This window comes from Crocodylus siamensis, chromosome 3 (assembly GCF_052110815.1).
Source record: "Crocodylus siamensis isolate JL-2025a chromosome 3, ASM5211081v1, whole genome shotgun sequence".
NCBI classification, from domain to species: Eukaryota; Metazoa; Chordata; order Crocodylia; family Crocodylidae; genus Crocodylus; species Crocodylus siamensis.
In genome coordinates, this window is record NC_143397.1 from 14989044 (window position 1) to 15006956 (window position 17913).

General features: G+C 46.5%; 1 protein-coding gene across 4 annotated transcripts in view; it reads left to right on the forward strand.

The window, feature by feature from the left end:
• Nucleotides 1-17913, forward strand: part of MAPK4 (mitogen-activated protein kinase 4) — a 142081-nt gene that overhangs the window by 119063 nt on the left and 5105 nt on the right. For all 4 annotated transcript variants that reach the window (XM_090037787.1, XM_090037788.1, XM_090037789.1 and 1 more), the window contains exons 3-5: nt 613-757; nt 14614-14775; nt 17281-17482. In XM_090037787.1, coding sequence (XP_089893913.1) covers nt 613-757; nt 14614-14775; nt 17281-17482 — 509 coding nt within the window. The remainder of the gene's footprint in view (nt 1-612; nt 758-14613; nt 14776-17280; nt 17483-17913) is intronic.

Here is a 17913-nt window from a genome sequence, read left to right on the forward strand (position 1 = left end):
AGTCCACATCCTAAAAAGCTTGTGGTCTACCAGTGAAGGGCACAATGAACACAGGCAGGGACTGAGAGGGAGAACCAGCAGCAAGAATAAGAGAATGATTTGATTTTTGTTCGCTAGGGATATAGTCACTTGCCAGACAGCCAGAGTAAATGCAGTTGTTCACCTGTCTAGCTGTCATTAAAGCTACCTGTCAGGGTACGTGCAATGTTAGTGATAGTTTCAGTGGAAAAGCTTTGTTTTCAGAGGAAAGGTAGAGCTGTCAAAGGTATATGATGAATGCAATCACATGCACTCTGCAATTTAGTGTGTGTATGTGTGCAGGTGTGTGCACACATGCTTGTGCTTTAGGTACTTCAGGTTCACCAAATTCACTATTTCCAATCAGGTACAGTAAGGATGGAACAGTTTGATGCTACCTACAGTATCAATCATCTTTCTTGGCATTCCTGCTTTTCACAGTACTTTTAGAAAAAAAAAAAGATATGTTGGGGGGAAATTATCAGGACAAGATAACTGAAGCACTTCCCAAACTGTGTATTTTGAGTGCTAAGGGGCAGGTGGAATGAACTGCCTTTCAAGGTGATTTATATGTGGATGTTTTTAATCTTCCAGGGTTATCTTTCTGAAGGCTTAGTAACAAAATGGTACCGGTCTCCACGCCTGCTTCTCTCCCCGAACAACTACACCAAAGCAATTGATATGTGGGCTGCAGGCTGCATCCTGGCGGAAATGCTAACGGGAAGGATGCTGTTTGCAGGTAGGTTTCTAACTCCTCTTTGCTACTTCCCTCCCTGCTCCCTAAGGGAATTTTAAGACTTATGCAGGGTGCATGATTGATCTCATGGGAAAGTACATTCTTCTCTAACAGAACAACTAAGGTAATAAGAGTGCAAGTGTCCTGTATCTTGTGATAGAAGTAACACATCCTGCCAGAGCAAGTTGCATTTGCAGGACTCTCATTTTGCAGCAATAAAGCAAACAGTTTGCAGAGTTCACCAACACTTTTGAGTTTGTGGGTTTCCAAGAAAACCTGCTAGTTTGCTCCAAAAAATTCTGTTTTATTGGAAGGGAAATGTGTCACTGTCTCCGAAGGTTTCCACTATGTACAGTGGATTTGATTATGGGCAGTAACTTAAAGAGCTTTTCCCTGCTGTAGGTAAAAAAGCTTTTCCTGGCAGAATTTTACCCAATAACATTTCACTTTGGGAATAATGTATACCTCCCATCATGCTGACTGGTTTAGGTAGTTCAGCTGCCAAAATAAATTTTAGTTTTAATGTCCTTTCTCTAATTTCTTCAATGATATGAAAACCTAGAATCCCCAAACCCTGTCTCCTATATAGGAGGTCTGCAGAGACCTATATGTGTGCATAAGTGTGTGTAGGGCTTAGACTAGATGACTCTTGATGTCCCTTTCAGCCCTAAGATTCAGTGCACATGGCTGCAGTGAACAGAGTATAGAGCTAAGCATGTGCTTAAGACTTTGCAGCATTGGAGTGTCCAACACCGAGTCCCTTTGCTAACTGGACAAGTTTACTGTAGTGTCTAGAAGAGAGCAAGCTCTGTTTTGCATTTTCATTGTGTAGTAATGAAACTAACTTCTAGGATGTTGCAACCTGATGAACAGAAATGCAAGTAGGATGAGAACCAGGCCAGGTTTTTTACTGCAGCAGAAGAAAAGACTGAAAAAACCACACATTGGTTTTCTGTTCTTTCAGCACATTGTAAAAGTGCCTCCTGCTAATCCTGCTTCTGAGCATGCAACTCTATTTGTGTTCTTGTGGCCTGCGTGGCTGGAGGCTCTTGCCAATGCAGTGAAGATGTCCCCAGGTCTTGCAGACATGATTTGAATTTCCTTTTGCAGCTATTGGTTAATTTGAAGTTACATATGCAAAAGTAACGACGCATTTACAGGTGCAGTGAAAAGAGAGCACAAAAGCATCATCATGCTATAGAAAAACACATCATTTTCAAAGAAAAGCATACAACGTAACAGTCAGAAATGTAGAAGAAATCTTGGCCTTGTTGGGAACAATTTTATCCAGTTGAATTGTGAAAATGTTCTTGTAGGAAACTGCATTATGTCAGTTGGGAACAATTTTATCCAGTTGAATTGTGAAAATGTTCTTGTAGGAAACTGCATTATGTCACCTGCTAGAGGCTGGTTGTACCCTTAGGCACTAGATAAAGTTGGGATATTGAATGATTTATTCAAGAATGATTTATTCAAGAATGAGGTGGACACTCTGAAAGTATAAGGCAACTATCTTCCTTCCATATTGTCATTATCGTTGCCTCTTATTATTTTGAAAGATGGGTGTTTAACATATTTCATAAGTAGCCAAGCACAGTTATCTGAATAAATCATCAGACCCATTAATAATGTAGAACAATCCTTTCTTTGGAAATATTTTAGCATGTGGCACTGGACTGCAGCTGCCTGAATCTTTAGTCTGCAACCTCCCCTTCATCTTTTGATGCCTTTTATTTCACAGAGGACCCAAGCTTCCACTTCTGTATTCCTCTTGCGAAACTCAAATGCCATACTCAGTATTGCTGACAAGAGATCATTAAAATTGCCCTTCTCTTGCTGTCTCTCTCTCTCTTTCTCACACACACACACGGAGGCTAGTTCCTGCTCTGCAAATTGTGCCTCCGAACCTCAGTACTTTTGTCCCACCTCAGAACTGTCTTTCAGCACCTTCCCTTCTAATGTCCTGCCAGGGTATAGTAGAAATTCAAATAGTAGATTTGGGGGACTGCAGCTCCAGCAGCATTACCTTTCTCCGTGATGATTACATTGTGCAGAGAAAACCCTGGAAATGGGACACCTCTGCTGCCATTCACAGGGTCAGTGATGATGACAGATCTTTGCAGGGGTGGGAAAACGATGAGGTGTAGAACAGGGTACAGTAAAGCTAAGCTGTCTGTCTGCTTTGGGTGTGCCTAACGGTGTGTCCTTGGTGTTACTCGAAGGCGGTGATTCTGATCTCCAGGTCCCCTCCAGAGCTGTAATGAATCTGGTGGCACCCCATTTCAGAAGCTTGTCGCTTGTTTTCTTTGAGGACAGAACAATAATAGAGCAATTCTTTTGTTGCAAAGACCTCAGAAAGCCCACAAGAGGCCAGAATGATTTTAACATTATGGATTCCTATTTGAACTCTTTGGGCACATCCAGACGAGCATACACATGCGTCTTGCAGCGTCTCAAAGCCCTTTGAGATGGTGCAAGAGGCATGTGCAGGAACAAGAAAATGTTCCCCACGCTGCAAACTTGCCCATCCCCTCCCCATCACTGCCCTGCCCATCCCCATCCCCCCCACCTGTCCAAACCCCCCCATCACTGCCCCTTCAGGTCCCAGCATCCCAGCAAGTAAAAAAAACCAACCCCCCACAGTCACCGGCAGGTGACAGCCCCAGAGGCCCCAGCCCAGGCCCTGCTGCCCCTCACTGCCCCATGCTGAGTAGGGCGGGGCTCTGCCAGGAGGCCCTGGAGCCCCCAGAGCCCCTGCTCCTGGGGTGAGGAGAGGCTTTTTTTTTCTTTTCTTTTTTTTTAAGTGCCAGAGGGTGGGGGTGAGGGGGGCAGCCATCAGGGGGCTGGGGGTGCAAGTGGGGGATGAGGCTGGGTGGGGCAGCCATTGAGGAGTCTGGGGGAGTGGGCAGGGCAGCCATTAGGGGGGCTGCAGGAGCTGGCGGGGAATGGGGCCAGGCGGGGCAGCAGTCTGGGCGGCTGGGGATTGGTAGGCTCTGTGGAAGGCATTTGGGGGCCAGCAAAAACATATGGGTATTTAGAATTCACTTTATTATGACGATAGAGACACTGGTAGGCTTCCAGATTGCTTTAATACTGTAGATATATCAATAAAACATTGCCCAACTGGCTGCGCTCACGCTTTCTCTCTCTCTCTCTCTCTCTCTCTCTACAGTGGTCTTTTGTTTTAGTTGTGGAGGATCATGGATTTCGGGGTATTTAACAGAGTGCTTTGGGATTTTTTTATCAGGGGTTTTTCAGTTTTCCAATAGAGAACACCAGAATCCCTGTAGGGAGGCCAGTGGCAGGACCCTGCCTGCTCAGAGCTGGCACCTTGGACCCAGCTGGCTGTGGCTGACCTCCTGGCCAAATGGGGCCAGGAAGACATGCTTTGACAGTTCAAAGCAGGCCACCACAGTGGAAACATCTTCTGGGCAATAGCTACCCAGATGGCCAGGCAGAGGCACGTATGGCAGTAGTGCTGCACAAAGGCCAACTCTGTAGTCAAAGCCCACTGGCAGCTGTAGTCACAGCCCTCTACTGGCCATGCAGTCCCCATCTGGGTCTGACAGGTGCGCAGCAGGTCACAGCCAGGCAGCCGCCCCCACTGCCAGACTGCTGCAGTGGGTAACGGGTGCAGGGAACTCTCAGGGCTGCTACAGCAGTCCAGCTGGCACAAGGGGCAGTGTCCCCAGGTACCAACTGGCTGGGCCTCAGAAGCTCCTGAGAGCAAGTAGGGCTGACCTACTTGCCAGGGAAGATTTTTGTACTCATGGGGCCAGGACAGGGCAGCTTTTTATCCTGCTGGGGACAGTGCAGGTGCTTGCCCTGGGCTCTAGCTCCCCCTGGCTGCAGATCTGGGAGGAGCCAGGCAGGGTTATTTTGCCCCAAGTGGCAAAATTTGCCCCACACCAAAGTGCATGTTCAGGCACGTACGCTGAGGCAAAAAGCCCTGGCTCAAATTTGTACTGCTTCTATTTGAGCTGCTGCAAGTGCACGTGCTTGCATATGTGGATGCACCCTTTGGGTTTATCTTGTGAATCATACATGAGTTTGCACACCTAACAGTGCTAATATTGCATGGTACCCCATGGCACCTAAAAAAGATCTCATGGCATCCTGGGGTGCCCTAGCACTTTGGTTGAGAATCACTGCTCTAAGGCAGCTCCATTGCCTGATTTCATACTACCCAGTGGGATACCTGTTACTATCCCTGTTTTACAGCTACTGAATGTGGAGCACAGAGAGGTGTGTCTTGATTTACACCATATTAGTGATGGGCATGAACACAATGTAGCTGTCAGCTCTGTATTAGAACTGGATGACATTTTTTTGGAGAATGCCTTTTTCAACAAATGTAACAATATGGGAAAGACCACAAGGACTCAAGGAGCCAGGAGACCCCTTCTAGTCTCCTGTTCCTATAGACAAAACACTATTAGCAATTTGTTGATCTTTAAGATCTGCCATTCCAGAGACCGTTATTTGTCTGACCTCTTGGACTTCTCTCCCTGCTCACGTGGCTACAGATGAGGTCCTACCAGGCCTTTCTACCTAGCCCCTAAGGACCTCTCTATGAGAGAGATGGCTTTGACAGAGCTCTCCATTGGATGAGAAAGGCAAGTGTCTCTCTGCAGCAGAGGCTCTACCCCTTCTCCACTGGGCCTGGGCCGATTTGTATCATCCATGACCACTGTCACTTCTGGTTTACATAACATGTTCTGAATGGTGTTGAGTAACTAACCCATGAAAGACAGGGGCTGGCTTGTTCACAGAGACAGCTGTAAACCTCTAGTAATTGCATTAGGCGAGGTGAACCTTGTTCGTACATGCTTCAGTGATGTGGCTTAAATTGAGTGCTTAGAACAAATCAATATGATTAAATTAGAGGTCTATCTAGTGTACTTAAACAAATCTGATGAATAATGGTAATCAATTATTGGAAATAACAGCTCTTAGGCTAGCTTCTTTCTGTTCGTAATCAGTGCCTAAGAGAGTAAATTTAGTAAGAAGGTTAGAAATGGGTCCAAAGACTGTGATGGTAACAGAATAGTGTAAGTTGAAAGTTGGAGCAATAAATGAAAGTTTGAGCAATTTATGACATCATTAAGACCAGAGACATCCATTTGTTGCTTTTATCTCAAGAACAGAATTCACAGCCAGCCAACCAACATGAAACACTTATTACATTTTTTAGTGTCCCTGGCTAGGGACAGACATTACACATAATGTGGGTGAAGTGATCAGAAACTGGTTTAAACCTGTAATAGAACATAAGATCAGTACACATAAACCAGTTTCAGAGTGGCTGAAACTGGTTTAAGATAAATCTGGTTGAATGTAGTATCAGAGTTAACTGATTTGAGTCAAACCGGTTTATGCAATGTCTGTCCCAGACCCCTTCCTGGTTTAAGTTAAACCAGAGTCCCTGCAGCATCCCAGATGCTTTGCAGCCCTAGGCTGTGATGTGCTTTCTGCTCCAGAGAGCAGGGCTATCCCTACCCCCTGCTCCCTAGCCAGCGCTCTGGGGGAGACTGCAGGCACTGGATCCCTGAGGGCCAAATTGCATTGTGGTGGTAGTGGCTAGTTGTTTCAGAACGTGACATTTGGCTTTTCCCAAGCCCAAGAAATCGAGGAATAGACCAGTCAATTCCAGAGGCCAGCCAGAACTCTAGAAGAAATTTCTGTTAGGGCATGTGAGACCCTGACCCCAGTGAATACAAAGTGACCTCTGCAGGATGGCACAGCAGTGGGGGGAAGGCTGTGCTCTGATGCTAGCTGGCTTTGCAAACAGCTGCAGCAGCCTGGCTTCCCCCTGCCCCCCCACCCTCCCTTGCTGCTTGCTGCTCAAGTAGGGATCCCCCCTCCCTCACTCCTTCCCATCTCCCACAGCATGGACCCCAGCCCCATGGACCCTTGGCATGTGGTATGCTAGCTAATGCTGAGAGGTGTCTGTGTGTGTCTCCAATTCCACTGTGACAGGCAGACAGAACAGTGTCCGCTTTTTGGAGTTAATCAACAGGTCAGCTGGTAATGTCCCTCTGTTCCTTCCTTCCTTGGAAAAAGCTGTTTAAGAAGAGCTTGAACTAATGAGAGAGGCTTTTCTTTTGTTGATGGGCTGATAAACATTGTTATCAGTTCCCTGCTGTTTCCCTCACTTGTCAGGTTTGCTACAGACAGTATGAAGAAACAGGAAGAGGGAGATTGAAAAGATCCATATCATTAACAGATGCATACACTGCATGCACCCCCTTTGTCTGAGTGCTGGCCCAGGGCTGGGGTCTGGCAATACTTCCGCCCCTCGAGCAGCATGCGGGGAAAAGCCTGGGACAGTGCAGGCAGGGTGGGGGTTTACACCCCTCTGTAATCAGAGGATCCTGCTGGGGTCTGCCCATTCCCCCTTTAGTTCAGCATTGTGGAAAGGAAAGGAGGGGTGCTCTAGTACCCCCTGGCTTCTAGCCTGAGCTACTGCAGGCATGTGCCTGCATTTCTTCTGTTCAGAGGGAATGTCTGTACAGTTGCAAACTGGATCAGCCTAGGCAGGTTAGAGTAACCCACAAAGATTGAATCAATTCAGGCTCAGGCTTTTTGAATATCTGTCCGTAGCCCTGGTCATAACATTTCTATAGCTGGTTTGTAGATTTCCATCTCTGTGCATACTGCTTGGACATTGTCCTCCTTTCAGCTTCCATCCCAGACTTTGTCCTCCTTATTACATCTTTGCAGAGGACTCTTACTTGTTCATTTCTTTCCCCTTACACTCATTTATTGAATTCATGATCTTCAGTTAAAACAAGTGCATGGCCACTGAAGTCAATGGGGATCTCTCTGTGGATGTTAGTGTGCGTGTTCAGGCCTGTAGTCAATATGTTGTTCATGAAAGGTGCCAGGCTTATCATGAAAGGTTCCCCTGGAGATTCAAATCCCAGTTCCTTACAGAGCAGGAAAAGCATAAGAAGAAGCACTGCAAGAACCCTCTCCAGCCCCCTCATCATGTTGCCAACGTGCTTTCCTCAGCACATTCCCGCTCCTTGAGGACTGCTAATAAATGTGACACTTCTGACCTGGGTGTTCTGTGGGCCTGTTAAGCTGCAGTGCCAACAGCTCCTCTTTCACCTTGGCTACCTAACCATTGTCAGATGGAGGCAACTACAGACCTTGTTTGAATTGAAACTGGTAACCCTGAGCCATTGGCTGTCTCATGTTCACTATTTAAAGTAACAGCTTGATTCTTGGTGGGGGCAGCTTGGGCTCTGAGGAGCAAACAAGTTGACATGTTCTCAGTAAAGGCAGATGAGCAAACAACACAGTACATCTGATATTTAAAGAAACATTGGCACGTTTCGGGTCACAAAGAGGCAGTGGTGCTCCACCCGGCAAGCCTGTGGGGAGCTCCAGGGGGAATGTAGAGTGCGTTTTATTGCTTTGCTGACACAAACATACTTTTGATCATGAGATGAGCTCCCGCCTGTGTACAAAAGGAGGGACCCTGCAAATGCATTACAGAACTGAACAAGACAATATGCTTGTGGGCAAAAACTCTAGGGAGAAATTCAGATGTGGTGGAATTGAGTGCAAGTCCCTGTAATGACCCTGCATCTGAGGATCTGGGCTCTTGGACCTGCCCCGCATGTGTGTGAAACTTGCAAGCTGAGGCTAAAGGCACCGGGAGTGAAAAATAAAAGGAATTAATACTGCAGTAGTTTAAAGCCAGAAGGGAAAAATGTAGCCCCACTCTATTGCCATTTCTCTGCTCCATTCTTTCTTGTCTATTACCAGCTAGTGTTATTTTATTACATTTTAATTTTTCTGAGTGTTCTGCTCCATGGATTCATCCTACAAGAATGCCCCTTTTGTATTAATAGGTAGTGGATACAATTGAGTATCTGCTTACATTTGTTTTCTGCACTGCATGTCTTTCAGTCTTTGAGGACTAGGGTTCTGTAGGGATTGGCAGGCCTTTTTGTACCTGTTTGTGGCAGAGGCCTTCAAGTACATCCTTTGGGTTTGTTGCTTCAAAGTTTTTAAGGCTGGAAAGAATGATTATGATCATCTAATATGAACTTCCATGTGACTCATCCCATGGATCCCTAATTGTTTGTTAACATAGAGGACAAGCCATTTTTGCCTGGTGCCTGTCAGCCATTCCCTCCTCCATCAATCATGCCGGACCCACCAATGTCTCTAGCTCGGGCTTATTTCTTCTTATTTCTCTGTGAGCGCATCTACATGTGCATTTACTCATGCTTAAATTTAATGTGCATTAGTTTAATGCGTGTTAAGTGGGTTTAGGCAGAAGTTTTCATGTGTAGGTGTTAAAACGCATTAACACTGTATGTGGACTGACTTGACTAAGGTTAGTCCCAAGTCAGTCCATACACAGAGCATTAATGTGCTTAAATGTGTCTACACGTTCATTAATGCACTTTAACCTGCAATGCTGGTATCAAATTTAGGTGCGAATAGTTAAAGCATGTTAACAGGTATCAACAGGTGTGTTGCAGGTATCAAACTCAGGCACAAATAGCCTAAGCTTGCCATTTTAAAGTGCATTAAGGCACACGCCCTAATGCGCCTTAAATTTAGGCTAATGCTCCTTAAAGCATCTCATGTAGATATGCCCTGTGTTCCCTTCTCCTCGTCTTCTCTAGCTTCTAATTGAACACCCCGTCTATATTCTTTGTCTCCCTCCCTCTAGCTTCCTTTGCCAGTTATTTTACAGAGGGCGCATCTACACATGTGCTCCACTGCGCAGTACCCACCAGTCCTGCGTAGTCCCAGTGGTGCACAGGTTGTTTCCGACCCTACTGCACAGTAGCAGCGGCATCATCGTTAGTGCCCACTGATCCTACATCGCCATAACAATGAGCTACGTCACCACAGCTCGTCGCTACAGCAATGTAGCATCTTGTGTAGACATGCCCAGAGAGAAGCAAACAACATAACAAAAATACCACAGGTCAAAGGACATGGAAGCTGTTAGCACATCAGGCTCCAGGTCTGCTGGGGTGTGCTAGCCTTTCGCTGTACCACATTGTCTCTCCCATTTGTTTAGATTGTAAGTTCTTCAGAGCAGGGGCTGCTTTTTATTCTCTGCTGGTGAGGGCCTACAACAAGGGGGTCCTGATCTCAGCTGGCACCTCCACGTGATACTGTAATACAAGTGGAAATACTGAAGGGAAACATATCATTGTGCTGTTTGCACCTTGTCTCTACTTTCCAGCACCACTAGCGCTGCTTTGTTGCATGTGTGCAGAATTCCCAGGTTTTGCAGGTCAGCTTTCCTACAGAAAGAACAAACCTCTCCTGTAGCTCTCAACTCTCTTTCCACCCACAACCTGCCCCTACACAGAAACTTGCATAACTCAAAGCCAATGCTAACACAGAAAATCTTCTTCAGCAAAAACTTGCTTACACTCTATAAAAAAAACCCCTTGGATGAGTATGTATAACACCACCTGGGATGTCTGCAGTAATTTACTGTAAAACTGAACCTAATTTATTAATGTCAGCATATCAAAACCTGATCCCTGTACCTACAGAAAAACGAGCAAGCTGTGCAACATTTGGATTCTAAACCTAAATGTTGCTATTCTCTTCTTGGCCTCATCGCCTTCTCTGAACTCTCTCTGGTGTTCTCAGAAATATGCTGCACTTATTGTCCTATGGTGCATTTTGTTTTAACTAAGCTCAACAGGAAGGTGTAAAATCTATCAAACTGGTTAGCTTCTAAGGTGCAACCCTGCCTGGCCTTCTGCCTGACTTCAGATGAAGACAGCTAGCTACTTTCCTCTGTTGCAGTTGATGGGAATTTTGCCATTGCCTTCCATGGCAATAGAGTAGTACATATAGACACTGGTGATTTATAATGCTGATCTGGGCAGGTGAGGATGCTTGCCCTAATGCAATTAATAATCACTGATGTTGTGCTATCACACTGTAAACTCCAAGGGCTCATCCAGATGAGAGCGCATGAGCCTGTTGCGGTGCCTCAAAGCAGTTTGAGATGCTGCAAGAGGCATACTAAGAACAAAAAATGTTCCCTGCTCTGCATATTTGCAGCACAGGCTCTCAATTTGATACCAGAAATCCCGGTAAATGCACTCTGCTGCATTCTGCCCCTCTGCCGCTTTCTGCCCGGCACCGAGTACTCACTGGTTTCCGTCGGGTGACTCCACTTATGGGCACCAACCCTGGGAATGCAGCAGCAAGGCGGCTCAAGAAGTATCCCCTGTGGCTGCTTAAAGGCTGCATAAGGCAGTTTGGAGAATGGCCAGAGGAGGTGCCCCTGCAGGAGCTCTGCCACGTTTCTGGGTTTGGTGCAGGCAAACCAGAGTGGATGGGTATGGTGTACTTTACAGCACCTGTTCTTGGGAATAGTGGAACAGAGTGTAGACATAGCCAGATAATCCTGCTCCCACGGCAGCTGGTGCAGGCCAAGCTAATTATTTCAGATCACAAGGGCAACAGTGTGATTTCTCAGAGAAACCCATGAAGTGTTTATCCTGCAAATGAAAGAGCATGTAGTAATGCTCCACCTGGTAGTAATGCAGACCTCTGTTCTGCTTCATAGGCTGACCGGAGATGTAGAACTGTCATCCTTCATAGGAGGTACCGGTGACCTTTATAAAGCCCACTTTCTGTGGGGACCGTTCTAGCCTGCAGCCTACCCAGTTCCCACAGACAGGCAGTAATGTAGCCCCCTGTGATTCCAGCTGGGTAGAGATCATTCTTCCCAGACTCATCTAACTTCCCAGATAAAGGAGTTTAGAGATGCCTATAAACTTCTGTAGAGGCTAGCTGCGCAGTGCTGGGCAGCAGTGACCTGACTTCATTGCTAGGAGGAGTGATTATTGTTGTGTGCCTTTTAAGTAGGTGGCCTGAGCTTCTAGGTTGCTGAACATCCTCAACTCCTATTGAGATGAACTCGGTGCCTTTTAAAATAAGGCCACTTTATTTAGGTCCAAAATGTGGACTCTGGAGCCCAATCTGAAGCAGGGTCTAATATGCAGGGGCCCTGACATGCAGTGCATGGGTGGTGCTGCTTTAGAAAAAGTGATGGTAATCATAGGATGTCATATTTCAGCATCCCCACTAAAGCACCGTGGTGCCACTGCCTTGACACAGGTTATGTAAGGCCACAACATTGGCTGTGAGCCCAGTCAGAGAAGTCTAAATGCCTTTATAACTTGCTCTCTGAGTGGTATCAGGAAAAGAGTGTCATGGAGGGCAGGCAGGGCATCCAGCTCGCTGCCAGGTCTTGCTGGCTCTGGGACCTGGTAGCCCAGGTGATGCTGAGAGTTGAGTTCACCCCATCATGGAGTGTGCCAGCCCACGGGGGAGGCAAGGGAGGTAACCTTGCCTGTTTGTATGTGAGTTTAAAGGCAATGCAAGGGAGACATTGAATTCACAAAGATTCTGTGAGCCTGTCAGCTCAAAGACTTATTGTGCAACCAGCTAGGATCCAAACAGATGGGACATGCCAGTTGTCTTTTGCTGCTGTGGATTGTCTTCCCTGTACTCCTTGCTACCCCCCAAAGTTTACCTGTGGCATGGGAAGGTTTGGCACCTCTGCACAGAGTTCAGGGTGGGGACAAACAGGATTACATCCGGGTATAAAGTAAACCCAGCTGGAGTTCCTTTACTATAGCTTACAGCAAAGTCACAGAGGGCTTTGGGGTGAAACAGTCCCCTCAGCCCCTGCAGTGCCTCCAGGTCCTGCACTTGGGGAAGCATGGAGGCTGCGTTTATGGGAGTCCCAGGAAAGAAGCTCCTTACACTTTACCCTGCTTGTGCTGTGAACAGGTGGCCCTACATTTGAAATCTGTGAGAGCTTTAACACCTCTATAAATACTTATGAATGGGGTAAAGTGTATTTTTATCAAGTTCCCACTTGCCTAGCTCCAAAAATACAGCTGTAAATCACTTTTTATTTTCAGCAGCTCTTCCAGACATTCACTTTTGATTCAGGAAATGCAGCCACATGCCTGCAGTGGCTCAGGCCAGAAACCAGGAGGTGCTATAGCATGGCTCTCTGACACACAGCCAGCATGAGCTGTGAGTTCCTGCTGCCCCCCAGGGTTTTGCAGTCCAGAATTACAGCAGCAGGACTCTGTAGGGTTGCTTATCACCTTCTCCTTCTGCTTCTAGGTGTCTCTGGGATTTGTAGTCCACAGTTGCAGCCAGCAGTAAGTTTTTACCAGGGCAGGGCAGCTCTGTACTAGGGGAAGGGAATTTTAACCCCCATCCCTGGCTCCAGACCCCAGCTGGAGTTTACCTTGGGGGCGGGGGAGGGCAGTCCCTGCCTCCTCCTCCTCCTCCTCCCCGCCACCCCAACCCTTCTTTGCTGGAGCAGACAGCACAGCACAGCACAGCCCAGGGCTGGAAAGCATGCTGGGGGACTGGGATATAACTTGGACCAGGAAGGTATCTGAGACAGAGTTTCATAAACTGGTTGGACCCAAATAAGTTAAGTCTGATACTACATTCAACCAGGTGTATCTTAAACCAGTTTCAGCCATTTTGAAACTGGTTTATGTGCACTGAACTTCTGTTCTGTTACCGGTTTAAACCAGTTTCTCATGACTTAAAACAGTTTATGTGTAACTTCTGTCCCTAGCCTAGCTGACAACCCGCTATGGACTAAGTGGGTTGTGACCCTCCCCTCCCCCTGCATGCAGGTGATGGGTATTCTACTGTATAGATCTGCCCCAAATCATTGGCCCCCCCCCTTCAAGAATGAGAAATAGGAGCTAGCATCCAGCTTGGACATTAAATGCCCTATTTGGGCACGGTTGAATGTGGAGGGTCAGCTCCTCTATTTAACAACCCAGCAGGGAGAGCACAGGCTGGAGCAGCGTTAGTGTCTCCTGCGGTCCTGCTTCCCTTCGGCTCTGATCCAAACAGCCTGCTTCTCTAGCAGGGCTATTCCATCTCTTTGCCCCTTCAGCCCTTTGTCACTGGCCTGAAACTCCCAATGAGACGATATTGGTGAAAAAGTGAACCCTGAGTTGTAAAGAGGCGTGTTATCTAGGTGACCAGAGCTACTGGTGAGAGGGCTGAGCAAGCTGTTGGGAGGAAAATGAATTGTTTAAAGACCTATCATGCCAGTTCCTCTCGCCATGGCCTGGGGAAGCTCCTTTCCCACTTTCGGGCCCCACAGCGGGGAACCTAGGATTTCAGGCTGTTATATCCTGGCTTTCCTACGGTAAAAAAAAAAAAGAGCCATAAACCCCTCCTTTAGAACAACCGAAAAGCCTTTTCAGCTTCTTCCTTTGTACATTATAAAAGAGCAGAGGGGGGCACAAATCCTCTTCTCTCCTCCTTCTCTTCTCTTTGTTCATCAGAAGACAATTTGCCTGTGAAATAACTAAAATAAAAAGTGGAAGAATGAGCCCAGGGCAGGGACGTGCGTATGTTGTCACAAGGCTATTTGGGATGAGTTAAAACTCCTCCATCTTCGTATTACAGAGGTGCAGAGGGGCTGTGTTGTACAAATGCATGGGCAGGGGCAGTCCCTGCCTTGAGGAGTTTGCGGTCTGAGGCAGGTGGACGGTGGGAGGACAAGCGGAGGTGAACTGCCTTGTCCAGGGCCACGTAGCAGATCCATAGCCTTGATCCTACCAGCAGTGGCGGGGGGAAGTAATTGCATTTGGAATAACAAGCAGCGGCTGGCACAGGGAAGTGCTGCTAGTGAGTCTCCCAGCTCCCCTGGTATTTACTGACCCTGCGGGGCTGCTGAGAGAAAGTGGAGACCTAGTGATGTGCAAATCCCTTGAGTGATTTGGCCAAGCAGGAGCATCACCTGGTCCCTGTATTAAGCACCTGGTGAGTACCAAACAGCCTGTTCTCTGCTTGCTTAGGGGGCCACGAGCTGGAACAGATGCAGCTTATTCTGGAGACGATCCCCGTCATCCATGAGGAGGACAAAGAGGAGCTGCTCAAGGTGATGCCCAATTTCATCAACAGCACCTGGGAGGTGAAGAAGCCTTTGCGTAAGCTGCTCCCTGAAGTGAACAGCGAAGGTACCGTGGCTTTAAGTTCTACTTCGGGACCAAGCTTGTGAGGAGGGTTTGCTTATCTGAGGAGCAAAAGGGATCCAGCTCCAACTGCAACGGGGCTTCCAGAGGGTCTGGAGGGATGGAGCTTGTGTCTCATAGCTCAAGTCTGCACATCTTCTATTATTGCCCCATTCCTGATCATTTCCTTTATTCCCTCTCAGCTGGTGGGAGTGACAGGGTGTGTTTGGCCCTAGCTCGGGATGTGTTTGACCCTGGTGTAGTGCTGTACGACCGCTGTATAATGCCCCTGGAATGATCAAGTACCTTATGATTTTTAATGCTTTGCATATGTATAACATGCTGACAAAGCACTTCACATTCCCTCCAGTGACAGGTCAGCAGCAGGTATACCTGCCTGGTCTGGAGCAGAGATCCAGGAATTAACTGAGCAATTGTCTCCACGCTGCATTAATTGCCTTGCTTCTCTCCTACTTGGAACAATGTATTCATGCAGAATTAGGAAATAAATCATGTCTCCCCACATCTGTCTGAGATACCTCCCTGTACAGGCTAGAATCCTGCAACGCTCTGTCTTTTTAGTGGGGTGGGGCAGAGCATGCCTTCAGGGCCTCATGGCCTGGCATGACTCCTGGGAGCGCTTTAGCCCCTTCCAGCACAATTATTGCCTTCCAGAGTGAAGGCTAAAACATATTTCTGTCTTGGAGCCTGAGGCCTGCAAGTGATGGGCTTCAGGAACCATGGCTTCAGCTTCTGCATTGGCTGGTCAGAGATGGCAGGACAGCTTCAGGAGCATCGGCATAGCACAGACTGCCACAGTGGCCTCTGTGCTTCTGAGTATTAAGTGACATGCTCTTTGCGTTTCTGCTTTTCCCTGGGTTGGCCCCAAACCCCTGCTTGGCCAAGCCTGCTGTGTGGAGCATCCTTTGCCTGTTTGCTTTGCTCTGACTGCTGTATTGTCAGTGTGGCTGATGCTGTGTGCACCAGCTCTGCAAAGAAGAATTTGCTTTAATATGGGTAAAGTGGCAAAACTGAATGTGTAAACCAGCACAACTCTGCGCAGTACTCCATTATCTGTCTGCATCAGCAGTGGTACCCATCAGCTTTCGTTATCCGGAGTCCAGGTCAGTCACCTCCAGTCATGAAATACTGAGCAGATCATTATTATGGGAAGGAAGGTCACCTGCAATGCTTACATAGTTCATTGACAGTTTCCTATTTAAACGACCTGAACGATGAATGTACTGTTGTGCAGTGGTCCTTGTTGGAAGCCAGTGACCTTCTGAAACTATTGATTCCTTCATAATTAATTAACCCAAACAATGAAGTAATCCAATGAGAGACAAATGTGTCTTGGTTAATATTTAAGCACTGATGCCACAGGTATCAGCGTTCCCTTCCACTGACTTCCTCTGAAGTGTAAAACCTTCTTGTTAGAGCACAAAGAAGTAGCTGGATCAATTTCCATACGAATTGGAGTACTGTATTATTAAAGGTCCAGTAAATGAATGCTTCCTGGATTTTAGTATAAAGAAGATCTGACCAGAAAAATAAGGTATGTCCCTATTTTGATTGCCTGGCATTTACAGGACTGTTCTGTAGACATGAGAATGCTCAGAATAAACCAGATATCCCCCATAGGGATCAATGTTTTCACCTTTCCCATGTGAAAGGAAGTGTTGAGTTGGAAAAATCACAAAGAATCCTAGACATTTCCATTTTAATTTTATAGATATTTTAATTGCACCATAGCTGCTCTTTAATCATAGGTATTTATGTGGGTTTAAGGAGCTCATGCTTTTGGTTTCCAGAACAACTTTAGGAATACAGAGGTTTCGAGATGTTAACTGTGGTATAACTTCATGGTACTAATCAGCCCAGGTACTTTAAAGACTGCGTTTTTAATGTAATTCCACCCCAAGTGCACATGAAAGTTTAAAATCAGTTTCTGGATGTCCCTGTGGTATCTGTAAGAAGCTGTGCCTGTAAAATAGGTTTGAAAGCATGGAACTGAACCCTGTAATGTATCCAAATTCAGCAAGTCCTGCTGTTATCCCTACTTCAAGGCACTGAATTACAGAACAGGGTGACAAACTACTCCAATCACCCATAAATCAAATGCAAAGCGTCCCATTGTCTTGTTTGAGCAGTGAACCAACACCCCAGTGTTGTGCCTTCTGGTTGTGGATCAGAGCCTTAACTATTTATAACACTTGCTCTCAGGGGTATAGCACCGTCTCTGTCACTTCTGCAGTTTTTGTTAACTGATACAGAAATGCTCCAATGCATGAGCATAACTCCTAGGGGGGGTAAGATTGATGTATGGGCATCAAGGACAAGTGTGGCTCTGCATTTGATGTACGTGGGACTTAAGCTTTGAATCCTTTCATATTTTAATGATGATTAATATCAAGCAGATGTGTTGTTGTGAACTCATGGGACCATTTCTCTGCTAGTAACACCCACTTTGCTTTTGGGTAATTAATGAACCTGTTTCCCTGTAATCCACAGCTATTGACTTTCTGGAAAAGATACTGACATTTAACCCCATGGATCGATTAACAGCAGAGATGGGTCTACAGCATCCTTACATGAGCCCCTATTCCTGCCCAGAGGATGAACCAGTTTCACAGCATCCATTCCGGATTGAGGATGAGATTGATGATATCTTACTGATGGAAGCCAACCAGAGCCAGATGTCAAACTGGGACAGGTGCAGTATTTGTGGCTTACAAGGCTAGACGCAATCATGCACTCTTCTAGGGCAAAACTGTTGACTTGAACTGTATTGCTGTGTCCTCTTTTTATGATGCAGTAATACATTCTGCAAAACAAATGAGATTATTATTCATTTAACCTGATCATTCTAACTCAACTACCAATGATTTCCAATGAGGTCCAGTTTTGACTTAACCTATGTTATTAATTGCACTCTTTTCTGCTCTTATTGATAGTATCAATGTCATTGACTTCAGCTGATTTGTCTCTCTTTAAGTGACTTCTTTTCTACTTTCTATCATTGACCCCAGTGCTACTTATTCTAGCACACTTTGGGGCCAGGTCTAATGTCATCTTTCAAGGGGCATAAACCTCATATGGGGCTACAGGCTGTGGGTCTGTTGAAGCCTTCTGTGCTGAGGGCAA